Below are 17,854 nucleotides of genomic sequence, written 5' to 3' on the forward strand. Positions count from 1 at the left end.
GAAGACAATTAAGAGGAAAAGATCTGGAATTCCTACCTTAAACCATTAGAGCTAGAAACAAAGGAGGAGATGGAATTCTTGTAGCTCAACAGGGGAGGAAGAAGACAATGGTATCTAGCTTTTAAATCTCCTAATATGAACCTCCTATGACACCAAATCAGCTCCTTACATCATCACCACGCACGAACAAAAAGAGTGAATGGAGAAAATTGTTCAGAGAAGGAACAAAGATAGAGACCGCACCTGAGGTTTCCAGATTTTTCTCTCCCTCCCTATGATGTAGAAACGTGATTAATCAAGGAGAAGGAAGAGAAAAAAATATATCTGATAGGCCGGTGGCATTTTGGTAATTTTAAAGGCTGAAAATAATTTCAAAAAATATCCCCATATGCTCAAATAGATTCAAACTCTAAACCTAAGGGATACTTTATATGCACACTTCCACTACACCAGCACTCCCTCTTGTCATAATTGTCCCAAAAATAATATAACTACAATTAAAACACAATAATATATTTAATTTAATTTTTTAATTCCTAGGTTATTACAAGAATGGGCCTAATCTTATGTCAAGTATGTTTATGGTTTACGATTAGAAATTTCTTGAGTTAAGACTTAAGAGATGTGAAATTTTATGCATATATCCCGTGTTAGTTACACCTAAATCTTGGAATGTGACAAATCCATAATAATGCAATAATTACTGAATAAGACTGATCATTAGTAAAGCTTGGTTTAGTTTTATAAATTTCAAAACTAAATGGTTTGGCTCAAGTTTTAATTTTTTCTTTGAAATTTTAACCAAATTTGAACCATGCCTTTTATAATTTTAAATGTATTTTTTATCATTAATATTAGACTATTAGTGCTTATTTTTTTTAATTTTTACTTTAGCAAAAGTCCAACCCGAACCCAAAATACTTTAATAGAATCCTTAACCCTTCCTTTCTAAATTTTGCTATTAGAGAGTCAAATGCATATATTCGTGTAATGATCTTTTAGATAAATTTTAGATATAGAATTTCTCCCTTTTTGATTTAAAATAAATTACTTTTCATTATATACCACAATACTTTTCATTATTTACAAATACAGACACACACTTTAATGCACTATTGATGCAATTTATAACTTGTGTTACCAAGGGTGTTTATTGAGAATGAAATTTTAATATTTTTATTTTGGATATGATGTTCGTTTCCATTCATGAATGACAAAGTTAAAAATGTGACTTGAAGTTGAAATATGAAAAAAAAAGAGAGTAAAAAATTATGCTTAACCTTAATATATGATTTTATATGTTAAAAAAATATTGAAGCTCGATTTATGCATAAACCAAACCAAACCAAACAAAACTGATCTTTAATTAAAAAAGGCAATCAAACGTCATTTTTTCTTCAAACTGATTCATTTGGTCTGGTTCATGTTTTGATCAAAATCAAACGAACCCATAACTTTGATCACCCTTATGCAGTTCCATCAACAATTCGTATTTGAAACAAGCATAACACAATGATAAACTAGCACAACTAATGATTTTGTCATAAAAGATTTATAAGAATTACAAAGGTACTATTTAGTAATTTGTATTAACAGCCATGTTTTTCTTAATTCAGGATGTCGAAATGCCTCAAACTTTCTTTCATCATGAATAAGCATATTATAAATTCCTAAAACTCAATGTCGTTCAAGTCAGACACTTTGGAAAGTTCATCATATATCTCTTGAGTACTTGTTTGTTCAGAGTCTGGCGGTAAATGGTATTAGCCAGAGGTTTATCATCACCAACAGAAAGATTTCTCTCCCACGAAAGATGAAATTGTGTGCGTTCAATTGAATCATCTGGGGAAATTGATGCTTTCCTGTTACAGAATGACCATCGATGCATAAACGTGAGGACCATGCTTAGAAGACTCAATCCCAAGTTAGTCTCTTACATAAATAAAGCAGGCAGGATATGAGAGCTGATTTCAGAATTATTATATCAGAATAATTTAGGCTAATACACTTCGAAGTACGTAGCAAAATGAATGAGAGGACGAACATAGCATAGTAGTTCAAGCATCATATACTCCCTCTGGTAGTATTTGTATATTAATTTCAACATGTTTTATCTGATCAAGGAAAATCTTAAGATTCATTAACTTAATTTCTCAAAATATACAATATGTAAGTTTTCAACTTTGCCCCACCTAAATATACATATTTTAATAACGTATTTTCTTTCATTAGTATTTAATACAGGTAAAAAGGGATCTTGTGATAAAAAATTAATGACATGACTTATAAATAAGACCTAAAATTTTTTTTTGTCTCGTATTTATAAATGAGACATAAAGGAGTAAATGTCATACCTGACTAGAAGTCGGGCTCTCGGATGGCCCAGGTTAAAGGTTGTTAGATGGAAAGGGTGACTCGATCGTGTTACTTAGTGAGAAACTCCCTTGTCCTTGTTCCTCACCTTCAGAGCTCTGCTTGTGTCTCCCTTGAAAGATCACCAATTTGGTGTTTTGAATTCAAGTTCGCAGCAAAGTCAAGTTAGCATCTTCTATGTTATTCGAACTAGATTCAATTTACTTTGTCCAATATAATATGTATATATATACGAATTTGCAGGTCAAAATACACACACACACTAATTTGCACGATAATCAAATAGTTATATTTAGTGACAGCTTATGAGGAGTTCCTCTCTTCAATCAAATCGTATAAATATAAAAAATAAATGCAACAAAGAGTATAAAACGAAGAAAAGAAAGTCATTTGTGAACGAAGATAAGCTTCAACTTTTTGTCCATATATTAAAATCAAGAGACTCTTCGTTTTTTGGCCATCAGGCTCAAATTGCTTGTCAAGACAACACTTGAAACATGGACATATATACATATATACATATATATATTTGGGTGAATTATATATGCTTTTTCGTTGACATCAAATCCATCGTAGCTCATTATTAATGTTGAGGATATGGATAGTAACTAAAAACAATATAATTAAGCTAAAATAAGAAAATAGACACTATACAGAGAAAGTGATTTACTTGATGGTCGTGCATTCCCATTCCTGAAAGGAGCCTTTCAAAATCCATCTTGCTCATGACCCGCCACCCACAACTAACGTTTAGTTCAACTTTCCTTTCAATTTCAGCATCAAATTTCAAGTGAAGCCGGCTGTAGTCCTTTGATAAACTCGAGCAAGTGCGCTTCCCAATTTGCCCAAACAAGATCCACAGGTGGGGAGGATTAATTATTGGCTTCTCCAGTTTTCGATCCCTTCCTTGCAAGAACACAAAGTTATTATCGGAAGCTTTAGCAAAATAATAGCGCCAGCAAAATGCATTTAGGTATGTTTCAGCGGAATAAAACATATCCTTTTTTAGGAGAGTGCATATTGCAAATCCAAGCCAATCAGAAGAAGGGACGTCTACAATGATTGAACTTTCATCTTCCTTATCCAAACGAAGGGTTGTTCGATTCTGAAACCAAGATGGTATGTCGCTCCCTGGAATAGTCACCGAAAAGGTTTTAATTGATAGTGATGCCCATGAGTCAGCGTTCAATCTATGCCATTTCCTTTCTGCGTATTGTCCATTCTACAACACAAATTTGTCAGGTCCTATGTTAAAGAATATATACAATTGACAAAGAATTAACAAATGCGGCGAGTAGGCCAGCATGCACGTGTGCGTTTGCCAAATATCCATACCTGATCAATCGAACCAATGAGATGCAATAATAATCCACTCTGAACCAGACACCATATGGATTGATATGAATGGATATATAGACAAATATGCACATGTACCTGATCAATTGAAGTAAAGAGATGCGATAATCTTCCTTCTGATAAAGTTGGCAATGAAGTACAATCTCCTGCATCCATTAGTTCCAAACCAGGTGAAGGTTCGGGCAATAGTTGAAGCCTTGAGCAGGAATTCAAATATAGAAATCGTAGATTCAACAGCCTCGAAATGCAGCCATAAGGTATTTTCTCAAACTTGTTCCCACTTAGATCTAGTTTCATCAATGATGACAAGCCATCGAGATCATCCGGAATGAGTCCATCTTCAATATCGCACCCGCTGAGATCTAATTCCGTAAGTGATTTAATATTGAAGACAGAAGTAGGCAATCTTAAGCTCAAATTTATTGGCCTTTTACATCCATGAAATGATAGCGTCTTGAGTTGTTGTAAATGACCAATAGAAGAAGGTACTTCAATGATTAATGTTTCGCTTGCATCAAGCTTTTCTAAATATTCATTTTGATTCAACTTTTTTGGTAGTTCAGAAAATTTTGAGCAACCATTAATATCCAGAACTTTCAGGCGCTTCAATTTATGAATGTCATGGGGAAGGCCATCAAGATTTTGGCAACCTCTTAAATCCAAAGTTTGCAGATTAATTAGGGATCCAACTGACTCAGGAAGTTTGGCTACACCTGTCTTCTTAACATCGAGTACTGTGAGATTTTTCATACATTCCCCAAAATTTGGAAGTTCTTTAACTTTAGTGCAGCCACAAAGAACAAACACTTCCAGAGATGCCATTTCCAATTCCCCTGGAAGGGTTTCAAGATTTTCGCAATCCTTAAAATTTACTTCAACAAGGCTTTTGAGCTGGCCAAGGGAAGGATGAATGAGAAAAAGTTTCTTGCATCCTTCAAGAACTAATCTTTCTAGTTTTTGAAATTTTGAAAAATCTGGAGTTTCAATGAGGTGTTTGGAATGGCTCAAGTCCAAAAACTTTAGATTATCCATCTGATAACAAAAATAAAAATGGGAAAAATAAGCCATAAAAATCACTTTGCTAAATCAATTGAGTTATGCGAGAATGATCAAAGTAACTTACACTGCAACCAGGCCCCAGTTGCTTTATTTCACTATTTTGCATTTTGAAATATATGAGTTGATCCAGTTGTATGCCCCTCGGAAGGGTTGGCAGAGGATATCCATACCACTGGAGAACTTTTAATTTGCAAGGCAAGTCTTTGAGACCTAGGGGAAGGTCAACGTTACATGATATGATCAGTAATCGGAGGCTCCTCATTTTTGAAAAGGCATTAGGAATCCACTTTTTCTGAATTCTGTCGGGTCTATTATTAGACCAAGTCACACCTTCCGTTGCATCAGTTCCCTAATGAGAAACAGATCGCCAGGAGGAACATTAGAAGAAAAGTTAAGACGGTAAGGCATATCAAAGAATAAGTAATTAATTACTCACCATATTATTTTCTAGTACTCCATCAATTTCCTCGGCCAACCACAATCTGCTGCGCATTTCAACATGATTAGGAGCTTCCTTCAAAACAATACTCCTACCCATATCTTGAATCAAATTATGCATCTTTATATACTTGCTATTGCCAATCTCAACTTCAACTAGCAAAGATTTTTCGATGAGACTACGGATACCACTTGTTGCGTGAAAACCACAACTTTCCAATATTTGAGTTACCTCATCTATTTTCCACATATTAAAAAAACATGCAATATCTAAAAATATTGCCTTCTCATCAAATTTTAATGTAGCATAACTTATTTTCAGTATCTCAAAGATTTGATTATCTGAATCTTTCTTCAACATACCCAGAGCCTTTTCCCAATGATGTACACTTCTTCCACAAAAGAGGGAACCCAAATCATGAAGAGCCAAAGGAAGGCCTTCTGCATAATTTATGACTAATTTAGATATCTCCAAAAAAGCTTCTTCGGGGTGATCTCTTCCAAATGCTTTTTGACTAAAGAGTTGAAGAGATTCATCCTCGTTCATTGGTTTAACCTCATATATTGAGTCCACGTGATGTGATCTAAGTAAGTAGACGTCTCTTGTAGTTATAATAACTCTGCTCCCAACACCAAACCACTCTAGCCTAGCTAAGCTCATTAATTGTTCCCTAGAAGTTACATCATCAAGGATAAGCATAACTTTCTTATTGAGCAAATGGTTTTGTAACATCTTCTTTACTTTAAACGTGTCCTCAATTTCAATGTTTTCTTTCCGGAGATGTGAAAGCAGTTTTTTTTGCAAGCTAAACAGACCATATCTTTCCGAATCACCCCTGACATTGGTGAGAAAACAATGAAAATCAAATTGGCTGCAGAAGCTCTTATAGATAGCTTCTGCAAGAGTTGTCTTGCCAACTCCGTCCTTGCCACATATTCCCATGAACTTAACATCATCAAGCTTCTTCATCAAGTGAAATTCTATTTCATGAATTCTCCGGTCAATGCCAATTAATTTATCACTGATGGTTGGTGGCCACTTACCATAAACTTGGTTCCACATCTTTTTAGCCACTTCGTCAATAAGTTCTGATTCGTACCTACAAGCACAGTATCATAATCGGTGCCCTTCTAATACATTTAATATGTATACAACTCACAGTCAACAGGTAAATTTTATAATTTATTACTCGACACGTCCACATTTGGCTTGACGAGTACTCATTGGCTGATCTAGCCTTTCATTTTTTTTAAATCGATTTTTAGGTATTTCTTATATTATATTTAATAAAATAAAAATGTATAAAAATCATAAAAAATTTAATATTAAACATGAACTATCCACAGTACATCTAGATATTTAATACGTAAAAATTATAAAATTTTTTAATTATAAATTGGATCATCAACATTATATCTATATTATTTATAATACATTTAGATAATCAATTTATAAAAATTATGAAAAATTTTAATATTAAATTGGGATGATGAAAAAATTTATTAAAACAATTTATAAATTTTTTTGATAAATATACAATAAAAAATTAAAATTTAAGTTTAGATGGTTCGGGTCTCATCAGAGGTGATGAGTACAGCTCATCCGTTGAAGAAAACAAAAATTAGTCCAGATTTAATATTAATTTTTTTATAATCTTTATAAATTTTTATTTTGATAAATACAATATTTAAAATACCTACATTAAAGATCAATTTAAAATGAACAGAAAAAATCATCTAGAATTAAATGAAATGAAAGGCTAAGATTAGCCTTCTTATCAATTAAAACACTGGATTTGAATCAATATTTTTTCCTTTTGAGTTTTTAATGTTTATAAACAATTATAGGACGTCTAGATAGATGATAAGTTAAACAAACATGAGTCCACATGTGTCTTTTATAGGGAGAATATAAATTTCAATGGTAAAAATTAATAATTTAGTTGGGGGGGGGGGAAGAGAGAGACAAAATTTTAGCAATGAAAGAATTACGTACATTCTAAAAATTTTAACGGAGAACAATAATTTTTTGTATTTATAATAATTATAAAATTTTGTAATGAAACTATTAACTTACATAAAAACACGAAGGTTCCCCACCAACCCCCCTCCCAAAAAAAAGAAATTTTTTTTGACTGTAATCAATCAGTTTTGTTTTTGAATAATAGCGGACATGAAAGGGAAGAAAAAATAGAGAAACAATAAATAAATAAAAAAAAGGCTGATTACCAATTTGAGAATGCGAAGCGCAGTACTTATTAACAAATAAATGTTCCATCTCAGAATGACAGATTTTCCCCCCTTTTTGAACTAGAACATGTGGGGCAATTAAAAAACACGCAGGTATGTCTATATTGTTTCTTGAATTAATATAAGAATATAAAAGATGTTATATAATCTAATAATTAAAAAAAAATACATACCTCCACTCCTTGGAATCCCAACCAGATATAGCAGCAAGTTGTTTTAGAGAAACTCCCCATTTTTCGACCTTGTCATTTTCGAACCTTTCTTTGAGGCCATCAAAACCTTCACCGAAACTTCCTTCTAACTTTCTTACATGAGATGGATCTACATAATGAAAGATGGGAAAAACTCGTAGATGCAGTTCATTTGACCTGGAGGTAAAGATAATATGTTGGAGCTCATCTAAGCACCATGAAGAAGAGGCGTAATTTTGGGACACAATAACAATTGCAAAGCGAGATTGCTCAATGGTTTTTAGGAGTTTCTCCGAGATAATTTCTCTCCTCTCGAGTTCTTCGTCACGTCTAAAAACTTTAAATCCTCGCCTACATAGCCCAGTGTACAAGTGGTCTGTAAAGGTTTTACGAGTATCTTCACCTCTGAAACTTAAAAAAACGTCATACTTCCAATTCTGGGCCGAATTGGAGTTAGAAGAAGAATTTGAGAAACATGCTTCATGGTCACTTGCCATTTGGAAGATTTTGGCCAGAAAATATTTTACTGAGAACGTATTTGAAGCAGAATAATTTGGGGCCTACAAACAACAAAACCATATCATTAGCTAAAGGAAAACAAATCAAATATGAGATGAAAATAACAGAAACAAGGTATAAAAAAGGCGCTAGATCTATATGTCTAATACACTGACTCACCTCAATGCTGCTCAAGTGAAAACTCTAAACATCAATGCCTGATATATACTAGTGCAACGGTTGACTTGCATTTGGCAACATTAGATCTTTACGTATCGGATGCAAGGCAACTGCAAGTCAACTCTAATATTGCCATCTGGTAAAGACCTAATGTTGCCAGCTCCAACTCAACTCACATGTTGCCATCCGGCAAAGACCTAATGTTGTCAACTCCAACTCAACTCTAATGTTGCCATCTGGTAAAGATACTCCAATTCTTTAATGTTGCCAACTCCAAATCAACTCTAATATTGCCATCCGGTAAAGACCTAATGTTGCCAACTCCAAGTCAACTCTAATGTTGCCTTCCGGTAAAGACCTAATGTTGCCAACTCCAAATCAACTCTAATGTTGCCATCCGGTAAAGACCTAATGTTGCCAACGCCAAGTCAACTCTAATGTTGCCATCCGGTAATTCTCTATAATGTTCCCAACTCCAAATCAACTCTAATGTTGCCATCCGGTAAAATGTTGCCAACTTGAAGTCAATTCTAAAGTTGCCATCCGGTAAAGATCTAGTATATATCAAGCATTGATGTTTAGAGTTTTTACTTGAGCAGCATTGAGGTGGGTCAGTGTATTAGACATCGATCTAGACCTAGCGCCTTTTTCTTTCACCTTTTTTTTTTCTATTATTTCATTTCATATTTGATTTTTTTTTCCTTTATCTAATCATTTGGTTATGTTTTTTTGCAGGCCACAAAGTATACTGTTGGTTCATCAAATTACATTCCAGTTAAATTTTTCGGGCCAAATTCTTCCAATGGCAAGTGGCCAAGAAGCACATTCCTCAAATTCTTCTAACTCCAATTCAGCCCAGAATTGTAAGTATGATGTTTTTCTAAGTTTTAGGGGTGAAGACACTCGTAGAAACTTTACAGATCACTTGTATTCTGGGCTATGCAAGACAGGCCGATTTAAAGTCTTTAGAGATGAGGAAGAGCTTGAGAGGGGAGAAATTATCTCGGAGAAACTCCTAAAAATCATTGAGCAATCTCGCTTTGCAATTGTTATTGTGTCCGAAAATTATGCCTCTTCTTCATGGTGCTTAGATGAGCTCCAACATATTATTTTTACCTCTAGATCAAATGAACTGCATCTGCGAGTTTTTCCCATCTTTCATCATGTAGATCCTTCTCAAGTAAGAAAGTTAGAAGGAAGTTTCGGTGAAGGTTTTGATAGCCTTAAAGAGAGGTTCGACAATGACAAGGTCGAAAAATGGAGAGATTCTCTAAAACAACTTGCTGCTTTAGCTGGTTGGGTATCCAAGGAGTGGTATGTTTTTTTTTTTTCCTGATTAAATTATATAACATCGTTTATATTTCTATGTCAATACATGCAACATTGCAAAACGGGTCCACATGTTTTTTTTTTTTTTGGGTAAGGATGGGTCCACACGTTCTTGTTCAAAGAGGGAGAAAAAAAACTTCCATCTTGAGTTTGAACATTTCATTGTGAAAAAGTGTTACACTTCGTATTCTCAAATTCGTAATCAACCTTTTTTGTTTTTTAAGTTGTGCCTATTTTCCCTCCCCTTCATGTCCGCAATTCAAAAAACGGTTTATTGTCAAACACGTTGGAGAAAGTCTTCGTGATTATATTTAAGTTAAAAGTATTCATTACAAAATTATAAAGTTATTATAAATACGAAAAAGTATTGTTCTCAGTTAAAATTTTTAGAATGTGATTCTCTTTCATTACAAAATTTTTGTCATCAAATTAAAAACTCGTTGTATTAACAATAAAATATTTCTCTCTCCAAGCTAAAATATTAATTTTTACCATTGAAATTTATGCTCTCCTATTAAAAGACCTATGGGGGCTCATGTTTGGTCTATAAACATTAAAATTCAAAAGGAAAAAATATTGATTCGAATCCAGTGTTTTCATTCAGAAGGCGGGTTAATATGTTAAAAAAATTAGGGAGACTTTGTTCAAAAAATTTTAGAGAGAATGACAATAAGCCCCAAAAGAGTAAACTAATAACAGTTAAATCTCTGATAATTCAAACGTTACAATTAAAAATTCAAATTACAAACGGATTATTATATTTAGAATTTAAATATTTTATTTACAACCAATCAGGGTTGACAAGTCTAGTGAAAAGGGCTAGTGTTGAGCGATCAAAAAAAAAAAAATTTTTTATACGTTAATTTTCTCTTTTGGAATTTAACTACTATTCTTCCACAAGTTTATATCTTAACTGTGAGTTCGTATGTATATTAAATATATTACAAGGGAACCGATTCTTATGATGTTGTGCTTGTAGGTACGAATCAAGACTAGTTGATGATGTGGTTGAAAAGTTATCGGACAAAATTTATGGTAAGTTTCCACATACCAGCAGTGACAAACTAATTGGTATTGACAGGAGAATTCATGAAATAGAAGAATTACACTTGAAGAATTATAAGAACCTTGATGATGTTAAGTTTGTAGGAATTTGGGGTATGGGCGGAGTTGGCAAGACAGCTCTTGCAGGAGCTATTTATGAGAAATTGCATGACGAATTTGACTTTCATTGTTTTCTCGCCAATGTTAGGGAGGATTCAGAAAGATGTGGCCTGTTTAGCTTGCAAAAAAGATTGCATTCACTTCTCAGGGGAAAAAACAATGAAACCGAGGATACGTTCGTAGTAAGAAATATAATACAAGAACATTTCCGCGAGAGAAAGGTTATGCTTATCCTAGATGATGTAACTTCTAGCGAACAAATAACGGAGTTAGCTAGGCGAGAGTGGTTTGGTGCTGGGAGTAGGGTTATTATAACTACTAGAGACTTCCACTTACTTAGATCACATGATGTGGGCTCAATATATGAGGTTCAACCTATGAACGAGGATGAATCTCTTCGACTCTTTTGTCAAAAAGCATTTAGAAGAGATTACCCTGAAGAGGCTTTTTTGGAGAAGTCTAAATTAGCTATAAATTATGCAGAAGGCCTTCCTTTGGCTCTCCTTGCATTGGGTTCCTTCTTTTGTGGAAAAAGTGTAGATGAATGGGAAAGTGCTCTGGATATGTTGAAGGAAGATTCAAATAATCAAATTTTTCAGAAACTCAAAATAAGTTTTGATGCATTATGCCCTGCAGAAAAGGCAATATTTTTAGATATTGCATGTTTTTTTAATAAGTGGGGAATAAATGAAGTAAGGCAGATATTGAATAATTGTGGTCTTCACGCACCAATTGGAAGACTCGTTGAAAAATCTTTGGTAGCTGAAGTTGAGATTGGCAATGCCAAGTATATAAAGATGCATAGTTTGATTCAAGATATGGGTAGGAGTATTGTTTGGGAGGAATCTCCTAAAAAGGTTGAAGAGCGCAGCAGATTGTGGTGTGCCAAGGAAATTGATGAAGTACTAGCAAAAAATAAGGTAAGTAATTAGTTACTTATTTCTTCTTGCTGAATTTTTATACGCCTTTATCTCATTAACCTTTCTTCTGATATTCTTCCTGGCGATCAATGTTTCTCATCAGGGAACTAATGTGACAGAAGGTGTGGTTTTGCCTTTCTTTGACGAAGATGAAACAGAGAGGAAGGAAGGCGTGGCTTTGCCAAGTAGCTTTGACAGAATTCAGAAACGGTGGATTCGAACGGCCTTTTCAAAAATGGGAAGCCTTCGATTACTCGTCATATCATGTAACGTTCACCTTCTCTCAGGTCTCAAAGACTTACCTCGCGAGTTGAAAGTTCTCGATTGGTATGAATATCCTCTAGAAAGTCTCCCGTCGGGTGCAAAACTAGATGAACTCATATACCTCAAACTGCAAAATACCAAAATAAAGCGACTGGGGCATGGTTGCAGTGTAAGTTATTTTGATCATTCTCACACAATTGATTAAGCAAAGTAGTGTTTTTTCACAGCTTATTTCTCCCATATTTATTTTTGTGATCAGATGGATAACCTGAAGTTTTTGGACTTGAGCCATTCCAAACACCTCACTGGAACTCCAGATTTTTCAAAATTTCAAAAACTTCATAGATTAGTTCTTGAAGGATGCCAAAAGCTCGTTCGCATTCATCCTTCGCTTGGCCAGCTCCATAGTCTTGTTGAGATAAATTTTAGAGATTGCAAAAATCTTAAATACCTTCCAAGAGAGCTGAAAATAGCATCTCTGGAAGTATTTGTTCTTTGTGGCTGCACTAAAGTTAAAAAACTTCCAAATTTTGGGGAATGCATGGGAAATCTCAAAGTTCTTGATGTTAAGGAGACAGGTATAGCCAAACTTCCTGAGTCACTGGTATCCCTAATTAATCTAGAAACTTTGGATTTAAGGGGTTGCCAAAATCTTGTTGGCCTTCCCCATGACATTCACAAATTGAGGCGCCTGAAAGTTTTGGATATTTTTGGATGCTCAAAATTTTCTGAACTACCAAAAAACTTGGAAAAAAATGAAGCTTTAGAAAAGCTTGATGCAAGCAGAACAGCTATCATAGAAGGACCTCCTTCTATTGGTTATAGGACGTCATTTCATCAATGGAGAAGACCAAAATCCAAATCATTGATCACGCCGCGACCTACATTTATCTTTAGAATTAAATCACTTAGAGAATTAGATCTCAGCGGGTGCAATATTCCTGATGGATTCATTCTGGAAGATCTCGGTCACTTGTCATTGTTGAGGAAACTAGATCTAAGTGGCAACAAGTTTGAGAACCTACCGTATGGCTGCATGTCGAGTCTGTCGAATTTACAATTTCTATATTTGAATTCCTGCTCGATGCTTCTATCGTTGCCCAGACCTCCACCTAGTTTAGATCTAGTGGATGCGGGAGGTTGTACCTCATTGTCAACTTTGTCGGATGAAAGCTTATTGCATCTCTTGGATTCAGTGAATCAGGTATACATTTTTGTCTATATATCCATTTATAATTCACACACGCGCACACACACACAAATAACCAAACAAACACACAAACATACACAAACATATTAATTATTGTTCATTGTATGTATTCTTCAATACATGACAAATTTGCGTTATTGTAGAATGGACAATACGCGGAAAGCATATCACATAGTTTGGATGCTGACTCAAGGGCATCACTGTCAATTAAAACCTTTTCGGTCACTATTCCAGGGAGTGAAATACCATCTTGGTTTCAGAGCCAAAAATCCCTTCGCCTGAATGAGGAAGGTGAAAGGTCAATCATCGTTGACGTCCCTTCTTCTGATTGGCTTGGATTTGCATTATGCATTGTCCTAGAAAATGATATGTTTTATTCCACTGAAGCCTTCCAAAATGCATTTTGCTGGCGCTATTATTTTGCTAAAGCTTCCGATGATCAGTTCGTGTTCTTGCAAGAAAGAGATCGAAAACTGGAGAAGCCAATAAATTCTCCCCACCTTTGGATATTGTTTGTGAAGGTTGGGAAGCAAACTTGCTCGAGTTTATCAACGGATTATAGCCGGCTTCACTTGAAATTTGACGCTGAAATTGAAAGGAAAGATGAACTCAAAGTTTGGTGCGGGTGGCGGGTCATGAGCGAGACGGATTTTGAAAGGCTCCGCTTAGCAATGGAATTGCACGTCGACCATCAAGTAAATCACTTTCTCTATATAGTATCTATCTTCTTATTTTATGTAGCCTTTGTCTTTCGTGAATTTGGATTTAAATTTAAAATCTCACATTTAAAATCTTTTATTGCATAGTATAAAAATTGTAAAAAAATTAATTATTTAATCTATATAGTTTTAACTTGATTATAACTCATCTAACTCATGAACTTTGACTCATAACCCAATCATTGTAATTTTGACTCATCTATAACTTAATTCTTAAACTCTAATTTACTGTAATTGAGTCTCAATTATTTTAGTAATTGAAAACATTAGTTCCTAAATTTCAAGATACTTTTACTCTTGATAATTTTACTTTTTAAAATATAAATGCTAATATTTTAAATGGTTAAAATTATAGGAACTAAATTATACCGAGTTAAAATTTAAGGATTGAGTTATAACTAAATTAAAACTATATGATAATATTGAAATTAAAATAAAAAGAGAATAAGACGATTAAACAGGCTAACATTGTAAACAATTAGAGTGTATGGAGATTTGAAAGTACAAAGAAAATAATAAAATATAGATTTGGATGCATAATTTTTTATGGATCCAAATCCGGATCTTTTTTTTTTTTCCAATCTAAACAACGTAGCGTAATATACATCCTTATCATTAATTAGATACGATATATTCAATGAAAAAGCTTGTAGAATTCAGCTTCACAAAGATATAATATCTCTTCAAGTTTCTAATTAAATGTTGTCTTGACAAGCAATTTCAGCCTTATGGCAAAAGAAAAGAGTCACTTGATTTGTATTTACGGACAAAAAATTGAAACTTATATCCATTTAGAAAGCAAACTTGTGGAAAACTTGTAATTAAATTGAATTGGAGCTTGTCTGACCCAACATAATCTTAATATTGGACAAATTAAATTGAATCTAGTTCCAATAATTAATATAGATGATGCTAACTTGATTTTGCTGTGGAATTGAATCCAAAACACCGAATTGCTAATCTTCAAGGAAAACGCAAGCTGCTCTGAAGCTCAGGAGGGAGGACAACCTAGTTTGTCACCAAGTGATCAGAACTTAAATGATTCACGGGCACAATTCATCACTAACGATGCAAGGTACAATATATATATAGAGAGAGAGAGTGAGAGAATATGATCTTATTGTTAAATTTTTTATATTAAGTATGTTTGAAAATATTTTTTTACCATAATAATTTGAGTGATTTAATTAGACACATCCCAATGGACCCAATCTTTATATATTTATGGTTATGATTTATCTTTTAATTATATATTTATGATTATGATTTATCTTTTAATTTCTGAATATGGGACTTCTTTTTATCTCGGCTTATACATTTTTTTTTTAGTCTTAGAAGACTAAGGCCTTTTCAATTTGTCGTCTTCTCCTCCTCTTGCGCCTCTTTCTCTAATATTAATTATTTCTTGTTTTTTCCCCCTTTCATCTTTCATTCCTTTTTTGTTCTCGATCTTTTCGCTTTTTTGTTTTTTGTTTTTTGCCTCATCAAATGACTCTTAATATCATATTAAATTTTTTATTTTAAATATATTTATGAATAGTTTATTTTATTAAAATAGCTTAAATAATTTGATTAGATATATCTCAAACTCTATATATTAATGATTTATTTTTTAATTTTGTGTGACTTTTTTTTTAATCTCCAATACTTTATCAGCTCTGAATCTTTTGACAATGAATTAATAGTTTAGATGCTTTGTAATTGAAAATTCTATTAACTTTATAAATGCTCCTACCAATGCAAACTTAGCCTACTCAATGGAACGCCACCCGACACTATCGAGTCACCTTCTCCCTCGAACAGCCTTCAACGTGGGCCATCTGAGAGAGCGACTACTAGTCAGGTATGACATTTACATGATCTGGGAAGTACTTCGATCGCTGTGTTTATTATATAATAAAATATGTATAATAATATAAGAATTTAAAATTTTCAAAATATAGAAAGTAAAATCAGTTGACTAATATGTTAACTTAAGAAAATTTTATGAAGGATAAAGAAGAGTTTGAATTATTTATGTGTGTGTCTAGATCATTCCAAAATGAAACTAGGATAAATACTTGAAATTTTTAAAAAAATATTTCAATATATATAAATTCTATAAAAAATTCATAGGTTTAATATGCCCAAACTATTTCTTATTAATGTTATATTTAAATCAAACCACCAAAAACATACTACTATACATGTCTCTCTTTGCCAATAAGATAGATTTTGCCTCCTATCGTTTTGATCAATCACCTAAGAGTCTACAATTCCAAATGCCATATTTGTTCTAAGTTCTAACTAACTCGTATACAAAGTCAGAAACAGTTTTGAATCAAACAAGTAGAGTGGACTGATAAAAATCAATTATTGCATCAATATTATATGATTTTTCTTCGCGGACGATGATTATTTTACAGGGTTAAAAATTATTTTTTTTCCATAAACTGCTTTAAATAATCACTGAGCAGTATATACAGAAGGGTGGACAATATTTCTTTTAAATAATTTTTTTTTGAAATAAAATTGTCCTTCTGTTAGAGACCATCATTTTTACCCTTATTTACTGACATAAAATAGTTGTGGGAGTCATACCAAGTGACAACAAGGTATTTTAACTCATTTTGCCAGCATTTCACCGCTTAGATCAGCCCTGATTCCTGTGACCGCTGCTGTCTCTTCCAGTCTTTTTGGCCCATGTTAGATTATAAAAATGGATCAGAATGTCTTGTTGTCATTATATGTGAGCCCCACAACTATTACACTTCAGTAAGTAATGAAGAAGATGATAAGTTTTTGATGGAAAGATGATTTTACTCCTGAAAATTTTTTTCTAAGGGAGATATTGCCCTATCCTTCATAAAGGTGCCCAATTCTCCTTAAAAAAAAAAAACATAGGATGAAAAATAGTCCTAAAACCTATTTTATAATTTACTTATTTTGAAATCAGCGCTCACACCCTGCCTGCTTTATTTTATCGGAATATCTGAATCCAAAATGTGCGACAAACCGTTTATGGAAGTTCCTTACATGCCTAAGAGATTATCTGGGATTATGTTTTTTTCAGCATGATAATCCTCACTTTTATGATGGTTCAATTAATTCTTTCTGTTTCAGGAAGCAACAAATCCCACCGATGATTCAATTGAAGGTAAACAATTTCATATTTCTGTCCCAAAGCAGAATCTTTCGTGCGAGATAATTAATTCTGCTGAGGAAGATGAAGCTTCCCCGCCAGGCCCACCCGCCAAAAGATCATTCATCAGGAGATATATGATGAAATTTCCTAAGTGTCTGACTTGAACGACGCTGAGTTTCTAGAAATTTATAATATGCTTATTCATCATGATGAACGAAAGCATGAGGTATTAGTTTAAGGCTCTTGGACATCCTGAATTAAGAAAAGCATAGCTATCAATGTAAATTAACAAACAATAAATTTGTAATCTTTCTAAACCTTCGAGACAAAATCATTAATTATGGTAGCTTAGCAATGCGTTACGCTTGTTTCAATTGTGAATTGTTAATGGAACTGCTTTTGGAGATATAATGAATTAGTATTTTATTTATATTAACTATATATATATATATATATTAGTTAACAAGTAGATAATTAGAATGCAAACTAATGTTGGTGAAATTATCTTTTTTAAAATGGACAAATCGTTTCTTTTTAATTACCAATATTCATGGTGGTGGGCTCGACCAAAGAGCCGTGGCAGCCCATGGGATTTTACAAAGCCGATCCAAATTTTGATTTCCACGAAATAATTATTTATTTTAGACGTAGTGGCTTCTAAAAATCACGATAGTGTCAAAAGTGAAATACTAATGTTCATGATGGAAACGTGTCGATGAAGCATATTTCTAAAATGTAGAGACATGGAGAAAGTTGTGTGACGAGTCATGGGCATGATT

General features: G+C 33.4%; 2 protein-coding genes across 7 annotated transcripts; one reads left to right on the forward strand and one right to left on the reverse strand.

Annotated features, from left to right (window-relative positions):
- Window positions 1-1,518: 1,518 nt before the first annotated feature.
- Window positions 1,519-8,450, reverse strand: LOC129315726 (disease resistance protein RUN1-like). 2 transcript variants are annotated; one of them, XM_054959706.1, is made up of 8 exons: window positions 8,346-8,450; window positions 7,650-8,227; window positions 5,225-6,326; window positions 4,853-5,137; window positions 3,808-4,761; window positions 3,044-3,595; window positions 2,355-2,485; window positions 1,519-1,862 (listed from the first exon to the last, which is right to left on the reverse strand). In XM_054959706.1, exons 2-7 carry the CDS (start codon window positions 8,162-8,164, stop codon window positions 2,429-2,431), a joined length of 3,465 nt encoding a protein of 1,154 aa, XP_054815681.1. In that variant the 5' UTR covers window positions 8,165-8,227; window positions 8,346-8,450; the 3' UTR covers window positions 1,519-1,862; window positions 2,355-2,428. The 2 variants fall into 2 exon arrangements, with proteins under 2 accessions (XP_054815681.1, XP_054815683.1); XM_054959708.1 differs by lacking the exon at window positions 8,346-8,450 and having other exon boundaries at window positions 5,225-6,315; window positions 7,650-7,783.
- A 530-nt stretch (window positions 8,451-8,980) lies between these two features.
- Window positions 8,981-17,486, forward strand: LOC129316410 (TMV resistance protein N-like). 5 transcript variants are annotated; one of them, XM_054960828.1, is made up of 10 exons: window positions 8,983-9,208; window positions 9,515-9,659; window positions 10,654-10,709; window positions 10,817-11,758; window positions 11,862-12,191; window positions 12,282-13,226; window positions 13,376-13,927; window positions 14,920-15,026; window positions 15,701-15,794; window positions 17,054-17,486. In XM_054960828.1, exons 3-10 carry the CDS (start codon window positions 10,674-10,676, stop codon window positions 17,237-17,239), a joined length of 3,192 nt encoding a protein of 1,063 aa, XP_054816803.1. In that variant the 5' UTR covers window positions 8,983-9,208; window positions 9,515-9,659; window positions 10,654-10,673; the 3' UTR covers window positions 17,240-17,486. The 5 variants fall into 5 exon arrangements, with proteins under 5 accessions (XP_054816800.1, XP_054816801.1, XP_054816799.1 ...); XM_054960825.1 differs by having other exon boundaries at window positions 8,981-9,208; window positions 9,296-9,659; window positions 10,654-11,758; XM_054960826.1 differs by having other exon boundaries at window positions 8,981-9,208; window positions 10,654-11,758.
- The last annotated feature ends 368 nt before the right edge of the window (window positions 17,487-17,854 follow it).

This window comes from Prosopis cineraria, unplaced genomic scaffold (genome assembly GCF_029017545.1).
Source record: "Prosopis cineraria cultivar Desert tree isolate PC_DT_omini unplaced genomic scaffold, ASM2901754v1 PC7, whole genome shotgun sequence".
Lineage (NCBI taxonomy): Eukaryota > Viridiplantae > Streptophyta > Magnoliopsida > Fabales > Fabaceae > Prosopis > Prosopis cineraria.

Excerpts from the sequence above, each read along its gene's own strand:
- LOC129316410 (XM_054960824.1), top strand. The coding sequence starts at position 9,067 with ATGTTTTTTTGCAGGCCACAAAGTATACTGTTGGTTCATCAAATTACA. Across the intron at positions 11,759-11,861 it reads AAGTACTAGCAAAAAATAAG|GGAACTAATGTGACAGAAGG; the intron begins GTAAGTAATTAG and ends GTTTCTCATCAG. Across the intron at positions 12,192-12,281 it reads GACTGGGGCATGGTTGCAGT|ATGGATAACCTGAAGTTTTT; the intron begins GTAAGTTATTTT and ends TTTTGTGATCAG.
- LOC129315726 (XM_054959706.1), bottom strand. The coding sequence starts at position 8,164 with ATGGCAAGTGACCATGAAGCATGTTTCTCAAATTCTTCTTCTAACTCC. Across the intron at positions 5,138-5,224 it reads GAGTACTAGAAAATAATATG|GGAACTGATGCAACGGAAGG; the intron begins GTGAGTAATTAA and ends GTTTCTCATTAG. Across the intron at positions 4,762-4,852 it reads AACTGGGGCCTGGTTGCAGT|ATGGATAATCTAAAGTTTTT; the intron begins GTAAGTTACTTT and ends TTTTGTTATCAG.